Below are 26,414 nucleotides of genomic sequence, written 5' to 3'. Positions count from 1 at the left end.
AGCCAGAGCCACAAATAAGGGAGGTGTTGAGGTCAACAAGCCTTCAAGCCTTGTTCTCAACACAAAAATTTAACCCTAGTCAGTCTCTATTATGTGGACCACCTTCCCTCCATCCAATGAGGGATTCCCCTGTCACGTACCACCTTAACCTGGAGGGTCTAGGAAGTATCAAAATCCCTTCTTTCACAAGCTAAGCAGAAAAGGCAGAAGAATCTGAGGTAACTCAGGGCAAAGAAAGAGAAAAGGTCATCGACTTACCACCACAAAGAGGTACCTCTCTGAAAGCTCCCAATTTGTTGGAAAAATATTTGTCTCTTCAGCAAGTTTTAACAATATCTCCCGTGCTTTCCTTGTGTTCTGAGAGTCACTGATGGTGCTGAGTTTAGTTACTGAGAGCAAGGAGTCAGCCTCCTTCTGAAAGCCTAGAACAGAAAAGTTCACCCCAATTTCAAAGCAGTGGTTTGACTAGGAAATGATTTCCCTGGAGGGGAATGAGATTTGCACTGAGATGGGCTGCCTCTCCCCACTCTTCCGGATTCCTCTCATATCTCTTTGCAGCCTCCCCTCCATAACCCATGGGATTCATCCTCCTTGTGCTTCTTTCTGGGTGCCTGAAGCCCCAGATGGGAAGATCCATTTATCTCAGCCTGCCCTCCTCCTTACAGTGTCCACAGCTATGAACTCCATTCTTCTTTCTAGCTTCCTCCAAATACAAGCCTCCATGTGGTGCAGGGGAAAGGAGTACTAAACCTGGAGTTGGGAAACCCCAGTTCAGACCTCCGTTCTACTACTTAATAGCTGTGTGTGACTCTGGTAAATGTGGTAAAGCGATGATTCTCAGTTCCTTTTTTTGGCAAAATGGAGATATCAGAGCTGTGTAAGTGCGAATTGTTGTTATTCCACTGGTGACCTATTTCAAATAATTCATGCTAAAGTGTGAACTGGATGGTTCTCCAAAAGTGTTCACATTTTAGAACAGGAGATCTAATACATATCTCTAATTGGTAAGTCAGGTAGAATCAACCCCCAGGTCAAAAGAATAGAGTAGAATCATTCGACTCCCTGTTATTAAAAGGTGGCAACCCATTGTCTAGCACATTTCTGCTTCCACGAAGAAAGACATGCCCCCTTTGAAGGTCATAAGTCATAGACTGAGAGTGGAAAGGAAACTTGGAGGCCACCAGATCCAACCCCCTAATTTTACATACGAGGAAACTGAGACAGAAAGAGGTTAAGTGTCGTGCCCAGGGTCACAAAGCCAATAAGTGTCTGAGGCTGGATTTGAACTCCTGACTCCAAGCCCAATGCTAGAGCATTGTGAATAGATTCACAGCTGATGGGGTAATAATAACACTTACCTTCCAGGTGTGGTAAAATATGAAAGTTTTTAACAGTCGGTTAGGATAACTGAAAGACGCCAGTTTTTCAAGGACCACCCTTTTGGGGAGGAGATGAACAGTCCGCCTGCTGCGCATGTCAGACTGCCTGCCGGGTACAGTCCGCCTGCTGCGCATGTCAGACTGCCTGCCAGGTACAGTGCGCCTGCTGCGCATGTCAGACTGCCTGCCGGGTTTTTTTTGACTTCCGGGGTGGAGAAAAGGAGAGAGGCCTTTTTGCCTGCTTGGCGGGACTCCTGACGGCGCGGCACGGACTCTCTCTCTCCAAAGGTGGCCTTGTCGGTTGGTGGCCTTGTCGGTTGGTGGCCTTGTCGGTTTGGTGAGTTGTTATAAGGAATATAGACTAAGCTTAGACTTAAGACGATTTGTATTGTGTTTCTACTTTCCTATCCTTCTAACCAACATCACCTTGTGACTATCATAACTATAAATAAAAAGGTCTATCTAGAAAACCAAAACCTGCTTCCATTTACTAGTTTGGGAGATAAATTAAGGGAAAGGTTAAGTAGGGGAGATTTATGATCTAATATCCAATTTTAAATCTCACACAGGATTGTTGTGAAGTTAAAATAAATACTATTAGTAATATTGTATAATAATGTAATAAAAATTTTAAAGTGCTTTGCAAAGCTAAAAGTATATGAACACTATTATTATCAAATAAATTATTTTAATAATGTAATAAATTATTCAAAATAAACAATTTAATTTTTAATTTTAATTTAAAAATAAAAATCATTTTAAAAACCAACATAAATAAATAAAATGGGGGGGGAGTACAGAAACATTTTATTCTCCTTGGTAGCTTATATGAACAGGGTAATAAGAATAATAAAGCTAGCATTTTTATATGGCAAGGTTTACAAAGCACCTGACATGGTATCTCATTTGATTCTCACAATAACCTTATTATTATTATTATTATTATCATCTTCATCTTACTAATGAAGAAACTAATGAAGGCTCAGAGAGGTTAGGCTCCTTGTCCAGAGTCATGCAGTTAATAAATGTCAGGATTTGAACTCAGGTCTTCCCAACTGTAAGTCCAGCACTCTACCCACTACATATGACCTAACACCATATAACTTAAGTAGAATAAAAATACTATACGTAAAAACCAAGGTGAGTATACATCATTGAGACATAGTGAATGATGGGATAATGGGAACATTAAGCAGCTTCTCCTTGCATAGTTTTAAGAGACAAAGAAATGAGCAAATAATCCACAGGCAATTACTGGGGCACTTTTAGTCAAACCAAAAAATCTAATGAAGATAATTTTGGAGGAAAATGTTTTTCTATATCAGAACATTTTTATAAGAATGTGGGCACAGTTTAAAAAAAATGGATAAAGCACTGGCTCTGGATTGAGAAGGACCTAAGTTCAAATCTGGCTTCAGACACTTGACACTTACTAGCTGTGTGACCTTGGGCAAGTCACTTAACCCTCATTGCCCTGCAAAAAAAAACCAAAAACAACAACAACAACAACAACAAAATTAAAAGCCACATTAAATAATTACAGTTTTTCTGGTAAGCTAGGTACTCGTGTCAGAATTCATACCTAAATCTTCCAAAATGCGTTTCCACCTGTTTCTTACTTCCCTTCGAGTTCTCCGTAAGGTGTAGATATCGTAGTTGAGTTTTTGCCATTCCTGTAGAATAATCAGAAAATAAAACATCACCTTTCCTTGTGCCTCCCACAGTGTCCCTTCGCCTTGCTCTCCACTTCTAGGCCTTTTAAAGAAATGGGGTCAACAAATTTGAAAACCATCTCTCTCTTCCTCAAGTCTATAAAAAGCAGCTGCCCTAGGTTCAAACACACTAACTACCTAGATCCTACTAGGGCAGAGCCACGGTTGGCATTGAGGAGGAAGCATCAAACAACTGCATTTCCCCGCAGGCTTCCCTATCTTCCCACCGTGGAAGAAATGGAAAGCTTACAGAGATCTGGAGTTAGAAGAGGCCTCAGAGTCTACCCAGCCCACTCCTCCTCATTAGGCTACTTCCTGCCTGAGGAATTAAATGAGGCCTTGCATTGGGGAACCTTTTACTGCTGAATTGGAAGCAAAGGAATCAACTCCAGTAGGAATTCCCTATCAGACTAGCTTAGAATGTCCTGCCCAGTAAGTAGAAGGGTAGGCTCAGTGTCTGGGAGCCTTCGTGCCAACTTCAGGCTAATAAAACATTAATCAAACCTATGATCCTCTAAAATCTGGTCTGTAATCAATGCCCTCCCCGACTTTATGGGGATCTTACAGAGCATGTGCTCCCCTGGTGTCACAACCCCCCCCCCACACACACACACACACACTTCATTTCCATGCAGAGGCAACAGGGTAGAACTTTAGTTGAAGGTACTTCAGGGACAGGAGCAGGCCTAAGAATGAAACCCAAGCTCCCATCTTCAGAGCTAAGCTGTCTTCCTTGAAAAGGGCACCTCTCAGGCACTCGACAATTATCCAAGTTGCCCAATTCTGCAGACTTCCTGCTCAGTGCTGTGTGTAGGAAGTCTCCTTGTAGGTCATAATTTTTGAAATCTAAATCTCTCCACCCTCTTCAAAGGGAAGTTGAGAGCTAAGTACTTTTTAAAGGACAGTTACTGGAAAGGCCCATAAGGGGGATCCCATTATAAATGATCATTTTTATACCTCCCCACTGGTTTCCTGGAGCTTAACAGAACAAGGAGGTTGGCCCTGTGTATTCACCATAAAACCCCATTCCAGATGCTCTGGCTTAATAGATGTGCTTCTCTGGACAGGTTTCTAAATGCTCTATTTAAGGGGTAAATCTCATGATACCTTGCCTACTCTAATTTCATGGAAAACTCCTCTCTCTTCAATGAAGACCTTGTTCTCGCAGCTAGTTTACTATTTCAAAGTTAACCTTGCTCCTTGCTCAGAGACTTTGGTGACCAGTTAATTCTCACAGGCTGATGCTGTGTGGGATCACACATAAAGAGAGGGCTCCCTGAATGCTCTGTGTCACAACCACACGTGCTGACCCAGTTTTTGCATTGGGTTTTCCAGGAGAGAAGTAATGATGAATTTGTACCCATATTGTGTCCTGGAAAAAGGATTGGCCTCGGCCCCAAGAAATCATAGACAGGAGAAAGGGTAAGAGAAGGGGGCAAGCACATATTAAGGGTCTACTCTGTGCCAGGCACTGTGCTAATCACTCTACCTTATTTGATAATAGTTCGTTTGATATGACAAATTTGATAATATTCATCAGAGGATTGTAGATTTGGAACCAGAAGAGGCCTTAGAAGTTGTCTAGTTTAACTCTCTCATTTTTTTATACAGATAAAGAAAACTGATACCCACAAAGGTAAAGTGACTCTCTTTCCCCACTCAATAAACCCTAGTGGCTCCCAATTTACCTCCAGGATCAAGGATAAAGATCAAGGATCAAGGGCAGCTAGGTGGTACAGTAGATAGAAACCTGGGCCTGGAGTCAGGAAGACTCATCTTCCCAAATTAAAATCTAGCTTCCAACAGTAGCTGTGTGACCTTGGGCAAGTCACTTTGGGGTCTTCTTATACTTTACTCCCCTCTACATACCTTACAGTAGGGTAATGCTGGCCTTCCTGCTCCACCCCACAGAGGACAATCCATCTCCCAAGTGCACACCTTTCCACTGGCTGAACCCCAAGTCTGGATTGCTCTCCTCCTTCACCTGTGCCTCCTAGATTCTCTGTTCTCCTGTAGAACTCAGCTCAAATTGCCCTTCCAAAGGGGGAGGCCTGTTCCACCCTCCCCCTTCAATGTCTTCCCTCAGATATTTTCATTTGCACTGCTTGTGTAATGCATATTGTTTGCAGGCTATCTCCCCCATTAGAAGGTCAGCTTCTTGTTGGCAAGGTCTGCATTTTTGCTTGTGTGTATATCCCTAGTTCTTAGCACCATGCCTTACACACAGGAGGTGTTTAATAAATGCATGTTGACTAACTTTGGCCAAAATCATGTCGATAGTGAGTAGCAGGGCTAAGATCTGAAACCGGGTCCTCTGACTTAAAATCCAGTGATTTTTTCCACTGCACCACACAGTCCTTCTGATTTGAAATCCTGATTAAGTTGAATTGTGTCTGCTGGCTATGTCAGCCTTAATTCCCTCATCTTTAAAATGGGAAGTATGATACTTTCTCTACCCTGCAGGCTTGCAAAGCGCCGCTCATTTGATCCTCATAACAACCCTATGAGGTGGCTGCTATTATCATCCCCAATGTACAGATGTGTTAAGGGCTGAAATTCTAGCTAAACTGTCTAAAATCTAATGAGTGGTCGCCAATAAATTATAAGCTTTAGCAAGAGTTAGACTTTTAAGCATTTATTAAGGAGAATAAGAATTTGGTAAAGAGAGAGAGAAAGGCCTAGATTCCTATCTATTAAAGGGAGAGCACATTTCTAGCTCCCTTCTCCACCAGAATCCCTAGGAAAGAGCCCGAGACCGAACGCCAGTCTCTTCCTTCTTCCTCCCACTAGCCAGCATCACTTCCTGATGCCAAAGAAAAGACTCCTGGTCTTGCCCTCAAAGACCTTCGCTTCATGGGCAGAACTCTTCTACAGTAAATCTCCAGCAGGTGGCGGCATTCCAATCGTTACAGTTGAGAAAACTGAAGCTGAGAGAAGTTAGTTGCATGACTTGTACAGGGTCATACAGAAAATAAATGTCTGAAGTTAAATTAGAATTCAGGTCTTCCTGACTTGAAGACCAAAATTCTCTCCACTGGGTCACCTGGCTACCTCTCATACTAAAACCAGAGCGTCATCACAGATAACTCTGGTCTAACAGAAATAACATTCATCTATAAAAATGTAAGAACATATTTTAATAGACTTTGTCCTACCAAATATCCATAATCTCTAAATTACATGGAATTAAAAGCTTTGAAAATATAGAGACCTAGCAGGAAAAATCAAAACCAAATCATAGGTGACCAGCATAAAGCACACATCATCCCCATCATCATACCTGCTACTAGAGCTGGAACAAAAACATTTTCAGAAAGTTATAAGATAAGCAGTATACCTATATATTATTTATTCAACTACAAAAAAGAAGCCATTTTTAGCCCCCACGAAATAGTACGAATTACATTAACCATCAAAGAACAATGAGATAGTTGACCTGTCCGAGACCTATTCCTATTAAAATTCCAACAAACTAAGATGAACGAGATAGAAATAATCATTATTACTATTGGCTTTATGTAAGACTTAAAGCTTTCAAAATGTATGGGTATATAGACATATATATATATATATATATACTTATGTATGTGTGTATATATATGAATTTGTATGTGTGTATATATATATATGAACTTGATCCTCACAATTATGTGAGGCAGCTATTATAGGTTTTATTATTTCTACTTTAAAGATGAAGAAACTGAGGCTTAAACAGAGTCTTCAGAAAGTCAAAAAGTGTTTAAAATTTAAAAAGAAAAAGAAATATTTCAGACAACTTATGAGCCTCAACAATTTCCAGGTCACATGACCAACAAATGAAGGACTAGACATTTTCTCTCACCTTGAAAATAACCTTTCTTCAAAATGGGAATGAAGTGGAAGAGACAAAGCAATTTCAGTTGTCTTTATTATGGTCTAGGACACTGAGAACCCAAATGAGGTACCAATTCAATAAACTAACAACAGAGAAGGCTAATCTCTAATCCCTAATGTAATTACTCAACAGACCCTCCCACAATGGCCACCATGCTCTGGAAGAGCAATATAATCCACAGCATTTACCATAGAAATGAAATCTTCATCCCCCAATCTCATGCTTCAGAAAAACAAAAGGTATAGATGTTTGTTTTGGCTCTGACTACAGTTGGCAGCAGTGTGTTATATTAGAGCTCAGCCAGAGAACTGAGAAACCTGGGGCAGAAGGCCAGCAGTGTTGGCACCCCACTACGTCTGAGGGAAAGGACCTGGCATCCCCCCAGTGCCACTTCTGTCTCTCTATAAGCCACATCGGGGCTCAGACTGAGGCCTGCAAGACATGAATTCCCCATTGTAGTAAAGATTTATTTAGTTTTGAGGTCCAGCTCTCAGGGAAATCATGATGAAAGGGGAAAGAGTCAAAAACTGAGCAAGGAGGAAAAAAACCTGAAGTTACCAAATATTCTAGGAAGAAGAAAACTCAGTTAAAGATGTTGGACAGGATGGGGCAGCTAGGTGGCACAGTACATAGAGCACCGGCCCTGGATTCAGGAGTACCTGAGTTCAAATCCGGTCTCAGACACTTAACACTTACTAGCTGTGTGACCCTGGGCAAGTCACTTAACCCCAATTGCCTCACAAAAGAAAAAAAAAAAGATGTTGGACATGAGCTCAAGTTTTTGTTACGATATTAACAACAGAAAGTAATTAAGCCTCTAGACCAACTAAATAAATAAATACTATAAACATATGATAAGACAAGCAAAAATGAAAGCAACAACTGATGAGATAGGGCAAACTATAGATTCCCAAGAGAGCATGGATGTTCCTGAATAAGAGAAAAGAAAAATAAGAATTGTGAAAACAGAAAGCACAGTGCCTGACATGTAGTAGGTGCTTAATAAATATTTGAGTGATTGAATTTACAGCCTAGGGAAAGCTAGGTGGTGCAGTGGATAAAGCACCAGCCATGGATTCAGGAGGACCTGAGTTCAAATGTGGCCTCAGACACTTGACACTTACTAGCTGTGTGACCCTGGGCAAGTCACTTAACCCTCATTGCCCTTCCAAAAAAAAAAAAGAAAGAAAGAAAGAAAAAATAAAAGAAAAAGAATTTTTAACCTATATGACAGAAATAATTGGCAGAATACAAAAACTTGAATTCATAGTGGCCAATCTCAAAGAGACAAAAGAGAATAATTCGTTGGTAATACAAATATAGAGAAGTAAAAGACAACCTGGAAGAAAAGAAGAAGAAAGCAATAATGCCAGGGCAGCTAGGTGGCACAGTGGATAAGGCACCCACCCTGGATTCAGGAGGACCTGAGTTCAAATCTGACCTCTTGACATTTGCTAACTATGTGACCCTGGGAAAGTCACTTGACCCTCATTGCCCTGCCCCCCCCAAAAAAAAATGCCAAGTAAAATAATCCACAGATTGTCTACAGGGGAAAAACAACAACTTCTACTGTAAAACTCCAAGGGGCAGCTAGGTGGTGCAGTTGGTAAAACACCAGCCCGGGATTCAGGAGGACCTGAGTTCAAATCCAGATACAGACACTTAACACTTACTAGCTGTGTGACCCTGGGCAAGTCACTTAACCCTCACTGCCCGAAACAAAACAAAACAAAACAAACTCCAAGACACAGTTATTCAATTTAACAATTACATTAAATGTATATAATCCAAATACTTTAGCAAGTAAATTTATAAAAGAAAAAAATAACTCAATTGTAAAAACACATAGACGTGGACCTCTCCATCTTGTCCTCTTTCCCCAGGAAACATCATCATGGAAAACAAAAACAGAAACTAAAGAAACTAAGACTGGGAAGTTAAGCAGGCTTGGATGGCAGGTTCTCCAAAGCCAATTCACTTTCGTGGCACAATAATCCTTACACATGGTCTTTTCAACAAGAGGAAACCCAAGTTTTATATTTTAAAGGAACAAAATGTGAAAGCATGAATTTGTGCCATTTAATGAAAGACATTAATGAAAGAGTCATGGGATCATATAAGATTATAGGGTTTAAAGTCATCAAGTTCAAGTTCAGCCCCCCACCCCTCATTTTACGATGAAGAAAGTTGGACACAGAGACTTGCCCAAGGTCACATAGTCCCAGAAATGGGATTCAAATATAAGCCCTCTAATTCCAAATTCAGTGCTCTTCTTCCTGAAGGATAAAACACAAGAAAGCATTAACTCCATCCTGAATTCCCACCTCTGCCTAACTAGCCAATGAACCAAAAATCTGCAGTAAACCCAGAGCCTGAACTAGAAAAATACTCTAGGGTACACGAGTAAATGTTTAACAACCAGTTTTCCAAAAAGCAAAATGTACATGATTCCCTTTCAAGCTTAACCTGAAACAAACATTTTCTACGGAGGCAGCTAGGTGGCGCAGTGGATAAAACACCAGCTGTGGATTCAGGAGGACCTGAGTTCAAATCCAGCCTCAGACACTTGCCACTTACTAGTTGTGTGACCCTGGACAAGTCACATAGCCCTCATTGCCCTGCCCCAAAAAACAAAACAAAACAAAATGTCTCTATTTCTGTCTCAAGTCTAGCCAATCAACAAACCAAAAATCCCAGGTCGTATTGTTTGCTGATTTCCTAGGTGTAAATGTTCACACTGAAAATTTAACAATAAGCTCTCAAGAGCCAATAAGAGCTAACTTTAGCTTACCTCAGGAGATACTTTCAGATCCAAAGAAAGTGAGCATAAAATGAATAGGTCTCTAAACTATTTAGTGTCCTTAGCATGTGTGGCCGCTAAGCACAAGGACTCCCGGATTCTGCATGGCTGTTGGCTGTAACCACTCGTTTTCCCAAACCGCTGACTTAGCTCTCATCTATTATTAATGAGCCTAAGAGCCAAAGATAGCACCTTACAATTGCTTCAAATGAAAAGATAATTGGTTAAACATCAGTCTCCCTTCACATAAGGTCTAACCTATTAAAAACTGTCATAAAGGTCCTGTTTTGTCATGCACCACAAAATCCGGTCCCTAACTGAAGACAAACTCAAGTGACTTTTACAATTTGTTAAAATAGCACTATGCCAATTCAAACTTGTACTGAAATAAGCAGTTAAAACATTTTAAATTCTTTACATTTTTAGAAGTAACTTCACAAATTTATTCATATCAAATATGGGCTCAACCTGGGGGCCATAATATTTTTTAAATATTGTATAACTATTCAATTGTAATTAATTTCCTTTGGTATCCTATGTATTTTATTTTTATTCATTTATGAACATTCTTTTAAGGAATTCATATAAGGGGCAGCTAAGTGGTGCAGTGGACAAAGCACCAGCCCTGGATTCAGGAGGACCTGAGTTCAAATCCAGCCTCAGACATTTGACACTTATTAGCTGTGTGACCCTGGGCAAGTCACTTAACCCTCATAGGTCCAAAAAAAAGGGGGGGGGGGTAGGATTCACAGGCTTAATCAGACTGCCAAACGGGTTCATTATGCAAACAAAGTTAAGAACCTCTGATTTAGAAAACTGTTCCCCTTAACATGTCGACTTATTCTTTTAAGATGTCAAGAAATGGGGACAGCTAGGTGGTGCAGTGGATGGAGCACCTGAGTTCAAATCTGACCTCAGACACTTAACACTTACTAGCTGTGTGACCCTGGGCAAGTCACTTAACCCCCATTGCCTCACCAAAAAAAAAAAAAGATGTCAAGAAATACCAGGAGACTCTAGTATGAAGGTCACTCACTGGTTGATAGGATTACTAGAATTTTATAGAAGAAGAACTGAAGTGCATAAAGGTCAAGTGATTGTCCAGGGTCTCGTAGCTAGTAAGTGTCAGGGGCAGAACCTGAAGTCAGCCCTTTGCTAATGCTTTTTTCACAATGCCACACTAGTTTAAACATAGTTCTCAAAGTGGGAAGGACAAGGTGCTGCTGAGAAAAAAGAATGACTTCGGTATGATTTGCTGATGGATTAAAAGGGTATATTGAGATTTAGTATCCTTTTCAGGTTTTGCCTATAAGAAGGTAAAAAGCTTAATTTTTCTCAAATTGTTCTTGTAGGACTTTAAGAAGACCAGGTAATTTGCCAGTCAAGTGTCTGGAGTCTGGAGATATGCTAGCTCAAATAGATGTCCACACCTGGCATCATTTCCCATCACCCTGATCAAGAGAAGCTGCCAAAGAGAGATCTCACAGCATGGATGCTGCTTTTGAAACTACTGGTGCACAACCTTTAATGCTAATCAGCCAAACCCAGATTGGAGGAGGTGAGAGGGAAAGAAAAAGAAGAAGGAAGAGGAGGAGGCGGAAGAGGAGGAGGAAAGGAAGGAAGGAAGGAAAGGAAAGGAAGAAGGAATGGAGAAAGGAAGAGAGAAGGAAAAAGAGAAAGAATGAGAAAGAGAAAGACAGACAGAAAGAAAGAAAGAGAGAAAGAAAGAAAGGAAGGAAGGAAGGAAGGAAGGAAGGAAGGAAGGAAGGAAGGAAGGAGGAAGAAAGGAAGAAAGGAGGCAAAGAGGATTTGAGTGTTTGAGTGACTGGTGCTATCCCTTCCCCCAGCCAGCACTGCTTGCTGCTCTTAATTTGTATAGCTTTGTCCACCCCTGGTAGCATGGACAGACGCTACACATAATGGGTGCATTGTACTTCATGCAAATAAGTATTTCCCTCATGGAAGAAACTCAACTATAGAAAAAATGCATTTAATGCAAGTGTCCTAAATGAATATCTGCTCCAAGCAACCCTGAAACTGCTAGATTTCTCATTGTGCTTTCTACCACTACCACCAAAACGTATGCCCATGCTCTGGCATTAGGACAATCTATGTACTGGATCCTCCTAAAGAGACACTTGCCCCAACCCTCAGAGAACTTACATTTCCAAACATAATACCAATTCTGAGACATGTATTTTAAAGGTACTAAAGCAGACCTATAAAATCAGGTAAATACTGCATAGCTAAATACATACATTTAAAAATCTGCATTGGGGCAGCTAGGTGGCACAGTGGATAAAGCACCAGCCCTGGATTCAGGAGGATCTAAGTTCAAATCCAGCCTCAGACACTTGACACTTACTAGCTGTGTGACCCTGGGCAAGTCACCTAACCCTCATTACCCCGGGAGGGGGAGACAAAAAAATAAATAAAAAACAAAAAAGTCTGCATTGGGGAGATGAATATTTATCTACACCTGCAGATTGACCAAATGTTCCTGAATGGAGAGGAGGAAGTGCTGGCACCAAGGGAGCTACAGCCTTCCTGGTTATCCCTAGGCGAGAGCAGACCCAGGCCTCCATTCCTTGAGCCTCCTCTCCTTCACCCCCAGGGTCATGTACCCTGCACCCCAGAAGAGTCACTCCCTGAAGCATGTTTTTCACCTGTAGTCCAAATGAGGCTATGGTGGCCTGGGGTTTCTGCAGAAGCCCCCCTGTCATGGTAACAGGAGGTCGGGTCTTTGTTGTGCCCTGTATCCAGCACATCAGGAGAATCTCCCTCTACACACTGACCCTCAGTGAGAAGGTCTATACTCGTCATGGGGTTCCCATATCAGTTATTGGCATTGCCCAGGTGAAGATCCAAGGCCAAAACAAAGAGATGTTGGCTGCTGCCTGTCAGGGAAGACTGAGGGTGAAATTGCCCACATTGCACTGGAGACATTGGAGGGCCAGCAGAGGGCAATCATGGCCCACATGACAGTAGAGGAGATCTATAAGGATTGCCCAAAATTTTCAGAGCAAGTGTTCAAAGTAGCTTCATCTGACCTCATCAACATGGGCATCGGTATTGTTAGCTACACTCTCAAGGATATTCATGATGACCAAGATTATCTGCACTCCCTGGGGAAGGCTCGAACAGCTCAGGTCCAGAAAGGTGGGCGAATTGGGGAAGCCGAGACCAAAAGAGATGCTGGGATCCAGGAGGCAAAAGCAAAACAACAGAAGGTGCGTGAGTGAGATTGAGATGCCAAGGCACAAACAGACTATGAGCTGAAGAAGGCTGTTTATGACATTGAGGTCAACACCCGACATGCACAGGCTGACCTGGCCTACCAGCTCCAGGTGGCAAAGACAAAGCAGCACAAAGAGGAGCAGAGGGTACACATGGTGGAGCAAGTCCAGCAGGTGGCATTGCAAGAGAGGAGCTGGAAGCTCTGTGAAGAAGCCTTCAGAGGCTGACAGATACCGATTAGAAAAACTAGCTGAGGGGGCAGCTAGGTGGCACAGTGGATAAAGCACTGGCCTTGGATTCAGAAGGACCTGAGTTCAAATCCAGCCTCAAATACTTGACACTTACTAGCTGTGTGACTCTGGACAAGTCACTTAACCCTCATTGCCCTGCCAAAAAGAAAAAGAAAAACTAGCTGAGGAGGAGAGGTCCCAGCTGTTTATGCAAGCAGAGGCTGAAACTGAGTCAATTTGGATAAGAGGGGGAGCAGAAGCCTATGTTATAGGGGTCCTGGCCCGGGCAGAGGCTGAGCAGATGGCAAAGAAGACAGAGGCCTTTCAGTCATATCAGGAGGCTGCCCAACTGGACATGTTGCTAGAGAAACTGCCCCAGGAAGCGAAAGAGTTGAGTGATCCTCTAAGTTCATGTGATATCTAGTGGGGGAGGTACACTGAGGGTTGCCAAGGTGACTGGGGAAGTATTGGGCATCCTAAGCCAATGGCCAACGTCCAACTGTGGAGAAGCTCACAGGTGTCAGCATTTCCCAGGTAAATTAGAACAAGGCAGTTTGGGGAGCAACAACTACCAAAAAGAGAGTATGGATTAAATTCGTATGCCCTTGTACACGTCAGCCTGTGAAATTTCCCCAACCAAGTCCTGGCTTCTTTGTTCTACCCCAGTCTGACTGGCCCCACTTCCTTCCACATTGGGGACCTTCAGACTTTCCTGCTCATTTGCCTGTGCTTTGTGAGGGGCTGCTCCCCATTCCCAGCCCCACACTTCCAGGAGCTCTCCTATCCTAAGCTTATGACCACCTACCCACAACTGCACACTTATTTAACCATCTAATTGAATGATTGTCTGCCTGGGAAAAAAAAGTTCCTGGATGAAGGTAACAGTTTCTGCATAGGTTATGGGACAGATATACACTGGAACTATTTGATCTTTTCCCTATGGTTATACCATTCAATAAAGAAACCTAAGAACCTCTTTGCATCTCCTAAGTGCTCTTGGATCTGTTCCTAAAACAGTTTTTTGTTTGTTTGGGTTTTTTTAAGAGGAGAAAATTTTTTTACACATTCTGTTTTTTTGGCATTTTGTTTATTTTCATTTCTTTTTTTTTCACTTTTTTTATTTTCTTTTTACCCCTTAGCTTCAGGGAACCAGACACTCCAAATAGGTGTTTTTCAGAGTCTTTGAGGGCATCCAGTGCAGCGTCCAAACAGAAAAGGGAGATTCCCCATAGATAGGGGGGTTGTCTACATGCTCCTGTTTGTAGATGGATTTTGTGCTGATGGCAAAAAGGTTTGGAAAACTTCAGAGGCTCCTTAATGAGATCTACAACCACTTAAGAAGGGTTTAACCTAATAACACCACACACACACACACACACACACACACACACACACACACACACACACACACACACACACACCCCTCCCACTCAAAAATGCTACCTTGGATCTAAGAAGAGAACCTACCACAGGGCTATCCCACAGCAATGCTAGACACTGTCCAGGCTGACAGGCCACACACACAGGAATTTACCTATTTTCTTTCTGTCCCACTTCTCATTCGATCTAAGGAAAACATGTCATTCAATTAGCCTCCCCTTCCCTGAAATGTCAGGACAAGGCTCTCACCACTCTCTTCTCACCCTGAGGATACAGCCTGGTGTGATAGGAACAGCCTCTTCAAACCCCTAGAGAAACTTTTTAAAGAACAGGCTTGTTTGCACAGTTTCATTCATGACTTGCTGACTTGCTTCCTCCCCCAAAACTGATGAGCTCCACACACTGGAAACAAACTTGAGCTCCTAGTTTGGTTTCAAGTAGAAACGTGGATGGTAAAGGCTTTTCTAGGGGATTCATCGTCTTTTCCTACTAAGGTACCTAGTTTTGGTAATCATGCCATAACTGAACACCTGCCTTAATCTGCTATCACAAGTCTCCTTATTATGCATTGTGATGTAAAGAGAGCTGAGTGACCTGTGATGGGCAATGTCTTGTGTATTCAGAAAGGGGTACCTAGTGTGTCTACCCATGTGCATTATGTGGAGGTGCCTCCTTTGTCTACCTGAGGCTGCCCCCTTGCAGCTACACTCCTGACAACCCAAACAACTAGTGAAAGAGCGGTCATCATGAATATCCTTGAGAGTGTAGACCCTGATGCAGAGAAAAAAATGGGAGAAAGTAGAAAGAGGGGAGGGCAAGGTAACAGCCCTTAGGCATTCATGGTAACTAAGGCAGAAAGGAAAGAGGAGTAAATGGGAATAAACCATTGCCCAAGCACATAGAAAGGGATACAGAGCCAGGCTCATTCATTGGAACCCAGTAGATTGGCAACCCCTTGTTAAGTTTTAAGAGATGATTTATTGAAGGGAGGCATGACAGTTGTCTGTGGATAACTCTCCCTTCATCTCTCATGTCCTAAGAAACTATCAAAGACGCTACTATTTGCAGAGAAGGGGTTGACCTGCACTCCTAGCAGGAGTCCCCCTCACTGTGAACTTCCCATGCTGATGACATCACAAGAAAAGTCCCTCTCCTGATCCATACAGTGACACTACATGATATCTGAGCTCTTTCCAATCATGACATTCTATAAGGGTGGTACTGGGGAGCAGAACACTACTGAGGGCAGTGGTTGGAGCCCATTCATAGCGGCTCTCCACAGCTAAATGCTAAATTTTCAGTGTGAGCATTTATGCCTGGGAAATCGGCAAACACTACAAACTAGAGCTTGATTTACTGTTCTGTTGACTGTCTAGAGTTAGGAAAGTAATGGATAAAACGTAACTAATGCACATTGAACTTAAAAGCTGTCCTGCATATATGTGTGTATATGTGTATATGTGTGTATGTATGTTTATGTATATGTATATATATATATATATAAATATATATACACACACACATACATACACTTCACTCATTTGTTTATTCATTAATTTTTTGGGTTTGCAGTTGTGAAACATTTACTAGCACATGCCTTGTGTTAAGGCTCACTCCTCTTCACATGCCACAGGTAGGGTGAACAGTGGATGCGATGGAGTAACCTCATGCAACGCTTTGCCCACAGGGGGGCAGACCTCTTAAGGTCTACTTGCTTCCCCTATCACCTGCATGTTGGGGACTTCAGGGTCCCCAAGGAATAGCTCACTGGTTTAATCCATTATGCTAATCTATACATTGCCTCTCAAAAAAGGGAATTTTTGAATAAAGAATGAAGCAACACAGAGAGGGCCACATGGAGCATTTAGACCCACTGTGTAAACAAGCTATTCAAACCAGATAGTACTTGGGGAGGAAATTAAATTCTTTTTATCCTGCTGGTCCACCCAACTTGTAGGACTGAGAAAGCCATGTCAACTCTCTGTTTCCAAGTCTATAAAATTAGAAGCATGGACCCAATGTTATCTGAGGTCTATACCTTCCAGCTCTAAATATTCTTCTACTATGTATTACCCATATAACCAATCTCTAAGTTTCCTCCAAACTCTAAGATTCTAGGAAATCTGGCCCCAAACCCTACAGTTGGTCCTTGCACTTCAGTTGTGTTAATTGATGCAAGATTTTTTTTTGGGGGGGGGGAAGGGGCAGGGCAATGAGGGTTAAGTGACTTGCCCAGGGTCACACAGCTAGTGTGTCAAGTGTCTGAGACTGAATTTGAACTCAGGTCCTCCCAAATCCAGGGTCAGTGCTTTATCCACTCTGCCACCTAGCTGCCCCAAGATATTTTTTGAATGACATTAAAAAAATTTTAATTTATAATTTATTATAATTTCTCATGAGTGAAAATGTATTTTAAATACAAAAAATTGAGGGGCTGCTAAGTGGCACAGTGGATAAAGCACTGGCCCTGGATTCAGGAAGACCTGAGTTTCAAATACGGCCTCAGATACTTGATACTTAGTAACTGTGTGACCTTGGGCAAGTCGCTTAACCCTCATTGCCCCACAAAACAAAAATAAATAAATAAATAAATACAAATAATTACAAGATGATGGTATAATTTTACTTTGAAATAAACATTTTCACCCTCCTTTCTCTGATATGTGAAAATATTCTATGATCATCCATGCAGTTTGATCCTTAAAAAATATTTTTAAATTCCAGTGCTTCTGTTAAGCCACAATTACATTTAAATAACAAATGGCATAACCATTTAATTTATCTAGTTGTGCAATGGATAGAGCTCCAGACCTGGACTTAGAAACACCAGAGTTCAAGTCTAGCCTTACTAGCTGTGTGACCCTGGACAAGTCACTTAGCCCTGTTTGTCTCAATTTTCTCATCTGTAAAATAAGCTGAACAAGAAAATGACAAAACACTCCAGTCTCTCTGCCAAGAACACCCCAAATGGGATCAGGAAGAGTCAGACATGACTGAAACAACTGAACAACAACAACACAACCCACCCCCTATTTGCTGAAGAGGTCCTATATGTCACCTTTGCCTGTTTCACCTTTCTGTCTATGGCATCGAAAGGTTTAACGTGGAGGCCATAAAAAGGTTAAGCCCAGAGCCATAGTTTTTCATCTCCCTGTATGTTTTGTTTGTTTTGGTTTGGTTTGGTTTGGTTTGGTTTTTTGTGGGGCAATGGGAGTTAAGTGACTTGCCCAGGGTCACACAGCTAGTGTCAAGTGTCTGAGGCCGGATTTGAACTCAGGTACTCCTGAATCCAGGGCCGGTGCTTTATCCACTGCACCCACCACCTAGCTGCCCTCATCCCTGTATGTTTTGATATACAGGGATCAAATGAGTTAACATACATAAAAGACTTTACAAACTTTATGGCAATATAAATGCTGCTGCTGCTGCTGCCACACAGCCAGGGGTCAGCAGGAGCTCAGAAAAACAAAAGCTTTACCACCTGAAGTCCTTGACCTAATTCTTTGTCTGGGTTTTTCATTAGCTCTAATCAGGAGGCAGTTTATAGCTGCCAATGCTGCCTGTTGGCCAGCAGAACGGGGAGGGAAACAAAACTGGGAAGCAGGTTTCATTTTTTTCTCCCTGATTCAAGGGTTCCAGCCCACTTCCGACAGGCCAGATGGATTAAGTCTGATCTGGCTGATGCTGCTGGATGGCAGGATATACCATGATTACCTTGAACCCTAATTTACCCTTAGGTAGTTACTTTCTATGGAACCCTGGTCAAGTATTTGAAGATCTCTCATGTGAAACAAGGGATTAGATTTTGATCTGCCCAGGCCCTGTGGACAGAATTAGGAGTACACAGTGGAAGTTGTAGGAAGACAGATTTAAGGGGATTGGAGGCAGCCCAGGATGGTAGAAAAAGAGGCCAAGTCTAGAGGCAGAGCACCCAGATCAAGTTCTGTCTCTGCCTCTTCCTGGTGACCTTAGACGAGTTACTTAACCTCCTGAGTCTCAGTTTCCTATAAATGAGGCTATAAAATTCATATAAAATAAGGTAACATGCATGAACCTAATTTTTAAAAAAGCATTTTATAACCAATGGGCTGCCAATAGAGGTAGTGAGTGAATTCCTCATCACTAAGTCTTACAACAGAGAGCAGATGGGCACTTGTTAAGAATACCTGGGAGGAGATACTTGACCAGATCCAGGCTGGATTAAAGGTCTCTGAGTTCACCTCAAACTATAGTACTGGCATCCAGAGATGCCAACTGCATAGCCAACTGCTAAATTTTCAGTTCGAGCATCTATACCAGGGAAATCAGCAAATACTACAAACTAGGGCTTGATTTATCATTCTGTTGATTGTCAAGACTTAAGAAAATAATGGATAGGGGCAACTAGGGGGCACAGTGGATAAAACACCAGCCCTGCATTCAGGAGGACCTGAGTTCAAATCCGGCCTCGGGCATGACACTTACTAGCTGTGTGACCCTGGGCAAGTCACTTAACCCTCAATGCCCTGCAAAAAACAAAAGTAATTGATAAAATGTAAATACTGCAGATGGAGCTTAAAAGTTGTGCCCTGCATATACATACATACATATACACACATGCACACATACACAAACATATCCTGTATGGCTAAAGGAGAAAAGGACAGGTTTATTGACCAGCCAGAAATGGACTATTAATGCAAGCACTATTACAAGTTGCCCTCTCCAAGGAGGACAGTCTTGTTCAAAATAATAACTTGACATTTATAGATACCTTTTTCAAGCTTGCAAAGGGCATTATGGATATATCATCTTGCCTAAGCAAGCCTCATGATAATCATGTGAACTAGGTAGGTATCGTTAGAAGTACCATTGTCATAGAGTAGAAAACCTAGGCTCTCAGATGCTATTTGCTGGTACTCAAAGAGGTAGGAAATGTCAGACAGAATTTGAACCAAGGCCTTCCTAATTCCAAGTCTGATGTTTCTCTTCTATTCAGGGGTTCTTAACCTGGGATCTGGAAAGTTTAAAAAAATGTTTGATAACCATTTTCAATAGAATTGGTTTCCTTTGTAATCCTAATGTAGTTTATTTTATGCATTTAAAAACATGATTCTTTTTTTTTTTTTAGTGAGGCAATTGGGGTTAAGTGACTTGCCCAGGGTCACACAGCTAGTGTTAAGTGTCTGAGGCCGAATTTGAACTCAGGTACTCCTGAATCCAGGGCTGGTGCTCTATCCACTGCACCACCTAGCTGCCCCAAAACATGATTCTTTTTTAAAATTTATTTTAGTTTATGGAATGAAACAAGAACAAGTACACATGAAACTGCAAATCTATGCACAACTTGCTATTCCTTTCAAATATACAACAAAATTATCATGTAATTTTTTTTTCCATTTTTTTTCTCCCCCCTCAAAAAAACCACAACAAAAAAAACCAACCATGCTTCTGAGAAGGGCTCCTTGGGCTTCAACAGATTGCCAAAGCGGTCTGTGATACACACAAGAGGGTTGAAAACTAGATCGCTACCATCATGCTTCTGTTAATGAAGTGTCATGGTGTCCTCTCTGTTCTCTGGTACATCTCACCTTTCTTTAGATTGGCTCAAAAAGCTTGACTTAAGAGCTAGTAACCTGTGAGCACAAAGCATGTGTGTATATGTATGTATGTGTATTTGCATGTATATGCAGGGCACACTTTTAAGTTCAATCTGCATTATTTACATTTATCCATAACTTTCTTAAGTCTAGACAATCAACAGGAAGAAAGCCAGGAATGGGTACGTGTTCCTTGTTATGCCCACTCAGCCCAGTTGTTATTATGCAGATAAGCTTCCCAAAGCTGTCTATTCTATATCTGACTTTCCTATGTTACTCAGATTCATTGAACTAGAAGGATTTACCAAGACTTAGTGACTAGTCTCGTTAAATCTTTACATGTATAGAATCACTTGAAGTGGGATTTAAACTTACGTCTTCTGACTCAATACACTTCCTACTCTCTTCCATGGTTGTGTCCATCATCGATGGGAGCTGGATTGGAATCAGGATATTCAGCATAATTAAGTAGGGAGAGGGGGTAACAAAGGATGATGAGGAAGAAAAGAAGGGAGAGAGCTGAAGGTTTACAGTTTGCTGCTTTATAACTACCAAAATCGGGTAAAGAACACCCTTTCTGTACAATGTAGGAAGAATTTTTCAGCTCATCATGATTTGTATCTAATGAAGCAATTTTTATGTCCCAGGATTTTCCTTTAAATTTGAAAGGGTGCTTTTTTTTTTCCTTCCCCTTTTGTGGCCTAAATATCTCATAGTATAGAGTTAGCCCTTTTCTTCTGCTTGGTTTTCTAAAGAAGAGCAATTGAGAATAGTTTATCACCAACAATCCTACTTATAATTATATCTTCTCTATTTTTAAAGTCTATTATTAAAGATCCTTTTCTTCTCCAAGCTAACTAATCCCAACTCTTTTCACCTTTCTTCCTGCATTTTGTTTTCCAACTTATCTTTTCTGAGCTTTTTCCAAATTACCCTCATCTATTTTTTTTAAAATAAGAAGCTCCAAACTGACTCAATTCCTAAATAAACTCAATTATGGTTTCTACATACTATTAGCAAGAGTTCAAAATCACAAGTGGCTTTCAAGCAAAGATAACTGAGAATAGAAGAAGGCCTGAAAAAGTTTTTACAATCTTTATAAGGCTGATTGACATAGTGGAAAGTGTGCTAAACTCAAGAGTCAGGAAAACCTAGATTTGAATCCTGCCTCAGAAGGTTAAGTTGCGTGGCTGTGAGGAACTCATTTCCCTGAGCCCCCATTTTCTCATCTGTAATATGGGAACAAAAATTGTACTTATCTCACAGCATTAGATCAAACACTTTGCAAGCTTTATAAATATCAAGCCATTATTATTCATAACTTTCCATGAAAATATGATTCCTACAACATCTAGGTCTTGTCGTGGCTTTAAAAAAAAAAAAGGCAAAAAAAAGGGCAAATATTCTAAAAGAATTCCATTGTACTTTTTAATATTCCACAAAGAGTCTCATTTCATTCCCAGTAATCAAGCAAGTCTCAAAGTGCTGCCAATTCAAGCCAACAAATATTTATTCAGCGTCTAGGATAGGCAAGGTACTTTGCTAGGTTCTGGGAATATAAAGACAAATATGAAACAATCCTGGCCTCAAGGAATCATGATGATGATAACAGCAAGTAGTGAGTGCAAAGTGTTTTACAAATATGATCTTATTTGATATTCACAACAATCCTGAAGGTAGATGCTATTATTATCCCCATTTTTTCTACAGATAAAGAAACTGAGGCAAACAGAGGTTGACTTGCCCAAGGGCACACAGCTAGTAATGCCAAATCTGAATTCAGGTCTTCCTGACTCCAGGTTAGGTGCTCTAGGTATTATTCTTATTTCCAGGCCCCAGCATGTAACTTTCCACAATATGCACACAAAGAAAATAAATACAGTCAAATTTCAGATTTAAGAGAGTGCTAAAAACTAGGAAGAAGTGCAAAGGCTTCCTAGAAGAGGCAAGACCCAAGCTGAGCCTTAAAGGAAGCTAAGGATTCCAAGAGAAGGTGAGGAGAGAAGACAGCCCAGGCATAGAGATCAGCCTTTTTGTTTTTTTGGGTTTTTTTTGTGGGGCAATAGGGGTTAAGTGACTTGCCATTTGCCATCATTCTGTAGCAGTGGGGGATAGAAGAGTAAAGGATTTCATAGGAGGTGGGGAAAGGCAGGGAGGGAGGTCAGTCAAGGGAGAAAAGGGGAATTTGGGGAATGCAAGCGTAAAGATTTATATATTAACCTGAATACGAAAACATTCCCAGTTCAAGGGCGGGAGACAAGGCAAAGAGACCAAATACTTTAACAATTGTGAAAGCAATCCTCTTAGACAAAACTGCAGTCTCTTATCCAAGGTCAGCAAGTATTTGCTGGAACAGTGCATGAGACCTACCACTTTACTGTGTGAGACCTACCACTGCATGAGACCTACCACTTTACAGTGATCAGGGACTTTCTAATATTAGACCACAAAATGGTTAAGGGATTTCTACATTTTCAGTCCATCAAGATGTATCAGAAATGATTGTACTTCCTTCCCCCTTCCCCCCTCCAACAAATGCTTGAAGAGTAGTTATGTGAAATACATTTGAAAAGGTAGGTCTAAGTCAAAGCTTTAAATACTGGGCTGAAGAATTTGTATTTTATCCTAAATGCAATAGGGAACCAATGATTGTTTTTGAATAGGAGAGTCACGTGGTCTAATCTATAAACGGTAAACCTTACATTTGGGTGCTCTGGGGAAAAGCAGGGGATACCAAAAAGATTTGGAAGTTAGTGTAATAATCTAGCCTCAAACAAAACATCGGAGGCAGCTAGGTGGCGCAGTGGATAAAGTACTGGCCCTGGATTCAGGAGTACCTGAGTTCAAATCTTACCTCAGACACGTGACACTAGCTGTGTGACGCACGGCAAGTCACTTAACCCTCATTGCCCCGAAAAAAAGAAAAAAGTAAAGATTACCAAAATTACCAAAAGTAATACCACTTAAAAAGTAGCCTTTCAGGCAGCTAGGTGGTGCAGTGGATAAAGCACCAGCCTTGGATTCAGAAGGACCTGAGTTCAAATCTGTTCTCAGACATTTGACACTTACTACCCATGTGACCCTGAGCAAGTCACTTAACCCTCATTGCCCTACCAAAAAAAAAAAGAAAAAGAAAAAAAAATTAGCCTTTCAGTAATTACCTAGAAACACAGGTTACCCCACTTGTTGATAATTAAACACCAGATTTTATTACGTGTTAGTTATAGGCACAAGCTGCAACTCATGGCCATGTCATCACCTCTACCTTGTGAGTCTGAATTCAACAGTCATTTCCATTTTTGACGGCCAATTATTTTATTATTTCCTTGTTGGATATACTGCTCATTAGTGTAGGAGGCTTTAATTCATCCAAATAAATCCCTCAAAACATTTCTAATGGCTGTCTAATAACATGACAAGATAGCCAATAAAGTGGCTTCTTGTTGTCCAGTTGTTTTTCAATTGTGTCCCTTTTGGAGGGGAAGGGTTTCTTGGCAAGATACTGGAGAGGTTTGCCATTTCCTTCTCCAGCTTATTTTACAGATGAGGAAACTGAGGTAAAGAAGGTTGTGACTTGCTCACGGTCACATGGCTAGGAAGTATCTGAGGCTGGATTTGAACTCAAGAAGAGTCTTCCTGACTCCAGGCCTAATTCTTATGGCCCTAATCAAAATAGAGGACGGGGAAGCCTGAGGTGCTCCTTTGTGTTATGGTACTATAAGAGGGCAGGTTACATCAAAAAAATCCAAAAATACCAATTTCCTTCTGGAAATCTCTAAAAGAGATAAACCACAAGCAGGTATGAAAGGGACTGGAGACGTTGAGCGCTTTCTTATTCATCAGTCAGCATTCTATCAACAAAATTGAAAATAGATTCCAATAGTGTAGGCTTCCTGTGACTTTGTCAATAGGAATCTCAGCCCTCATGACCAGAGCAGGAAAATCATCACAAAAAACCTTTATCCCTACGTCTAGATTAGACAAAAGAAGAGATGAAATTGAGGAGCTACTAAAGTCTGAAGAGGGAGATGTTGAAGACCTCAAAATCATTGTCTATCTACTTAATACAAACTCCAGAAATTATAACTAATAACACGAACGTTCAAAACAACACTGGCATCGCCAATGATTTTGAATAGGAGTCTTTTTTGAGTTTAATGGTAAGAGAAAAGGGGAAGCTTTTCCAGGAGCATCCCTGAAGTCAGATGTCAACCACCACCATGCCAGAAATAAATAGAGTCCTATTAAAGATCTCTTTGGAGCAGTTATGTGGTACAGGGAAAATAGAAAGCTGAGTTAAAATTTGGCCTCAGATACTTACTAGCTGTGTGACCCTGGGCACTTAACCCTTCTTGCCTTAGTTTTCTCATCTGTAAAATAAGCTGGAGAATGGTATTTTTGCCAAGAAAACCGCATATGGGGTCACAAAGAGTCAGACATGGTTGAACAACAACAGTGTTTTTATAGGCTTGGTTATTTCCAGCAGCTTGGAATACATCATACTTAACATTCCTGGGCCTTTTTAATCCCATCCTTTTTTGTTCTTCAGACAATGCATTGTTTTCTTGTATTTAGAGATAGATTTTTAATGATGCCATTAATAGATTTTTTCTTAATTGCCAGGTGGTATTATCAAGTGATATTTTAGTACCATTAATATGTTTAATGTTTAATGATTCGATGTTTCATTTTTTATGTTTGTTTAACACTACCATTAAAAATACATCTACAAACAACCATAATTTATAAATATTGCCTTTGTGTATATTATTATAAAGCCTTTGACTCACTTCTGCACTCATGGCTTTACTACCTCTATTGATTACCTTTACTGCTTATGTAAATCAGTTCTGCACTCATAGCTTATTCACATCCTGCAAACATATAAAATAGACCCAAGTATAGTGAAAATTCTACAGTATTTCATGTCCATGTGGACAACTCTATTTAAAACATGCCATCAACATAATAACATCAAGAACAATCCATAGAAAATGTGGTGACCTGCATAACACTGAATGTAAAAGAATATAACAGGATAGCAACTTGTCCCAGGATTGTTTCCATCTGAGTTCATTGAAAAAGTAAAGCATGTAGTAGTAGTAGTAGTAGTAATAGTAGTAGTAGTAGTAGTAGTAGTGGTGGTAGTGGTGGTGGTGGTGGTGGTGGTAGTAGTGGTAGCAGTAGTAGTAGTGGTGGTGGCGGTGGAGGTAGCAGCAGCAGCAGTGATGTGGGCTGAATTTAGGGTGATCAAATTGATCATGAGTCATCCCAAAAGAATTACAAGACTCAGTGACTCAGTTTCTGAAGTTTTATTGGAAGACTTTTGACCATAGGGAGAGAACCAAAAGAAATGTAGAAAGGTATCTCTCAAATAAGGAAAGATAGAAAGTTATATTTATAGTATGGATAAATTGATTATCAATCTCATTATAATAATCTCCACCTTAGAGAGGTACAGGGGAGGGCCTGTCCTATTCATTATAATAATCATCACCTTAATGTTGTCAGGAAATTTGGGGTCCAATTGATCGTGAGTCATCCCAAAAGAATTACAAGACTCAGTGCCTCAGTTTACCAAGTTTTATTGCAATACTGTGGGTGACCACAGAGAAAGAACCAGAATATTGGAAAGGTATCTCTCAAATAAGGAAAGAAAAGACAGTTATATTTATAGTATAGATAAATTGATTATCAGTCTCATTATAATAATCTCCACCTTGGGGAGGTACAGCAGAGGGCCTGTCCTTCATATTATAATATTCTCCACCTAGGGGTGTTCCAAGGGAGGGCTTATCCTAATTTGGAGTTCCTGGGGTCCAAAGCCAACCCCCTAGGCGGGTACCTTTTTCAGTGGAGGTGTGTTTTGGGGGTTTACACCAAATTTGGCCTTTTCTACGCATGTCTCTTTCTGATTCCCATGGCTAGTTTCAAAATATAATCATTTTTCATTAGAAATTCTATAGGTTGTCTTTTTCCTTTATTGTTATTTTGACCTGATCTGTTCTGGTCCATTATGGATGTTGATCACTATGGGTATAAGAACCTAACATAAGTTATCCATTAACTGGGATCTGACTCCCTTTTAGAGCTAATATCTGTATTAGAGCTTGGGTCTTAGGTTTTTCTATTAACCCCTTTTTGCCTCCTACATCAACCTTAGGGAGGTACAGGGGAGGGCTTATCCAAATTTGGAGTTCCTGGGGTACTAAACCAACCCCTG

The 26,414-nt window shown here is 40.9% G+C and overlaps 1 protein-coding gene and 1 pseudogene across 1 annotated transcript in view; one reads left to right on the top strand and one right to left on the bottom strand.

Annotated features, from left to right (window-relative positions):
- MREG (melanoregulin) overlaps positions 1–26,414 on the bottom strand; it is an 81,467-nt gene that overhangs the window by 3,903 nt on the left and 51,150 nt on the right. The window contains exons 3-4 of the mRNA XM_043995276.1: positions 2,962–3,052; positions 259–422 (exon numbers count right to left, since the gene is read on the bottom strand). Coding sequence (XP_043851211.1) covers positions 259–422; positions 2,962–3,052 — 255 coding nt within the window. The remainder of the gene's footprint in view (positions 1–258; positions 423–2,961; positions 3,053–26,414) is intronic.
- On the top strand, positions 12,421–13,775 carry LOC122749098 (annotated as a pseudogene).

Source organism: Dromiciops gliroides, chromosome 3 (assembly GCF_019393635.1).
Source record: "Dromiciops gliroides isolate mDroGli1 chromosome 3, mDroGli1.pri, whole genome shotgun sequence".
Classification (NCBI taxonomy): Eukaryota; Metazoa; Chordata; class Mammalia; order Microbiotheria; family Microbiotheriidae; genus Dromiciops; species Dromiciops gliroides.
This window is presented reverse-complemented; position numbering and strand designations above follow the sequence as displayed.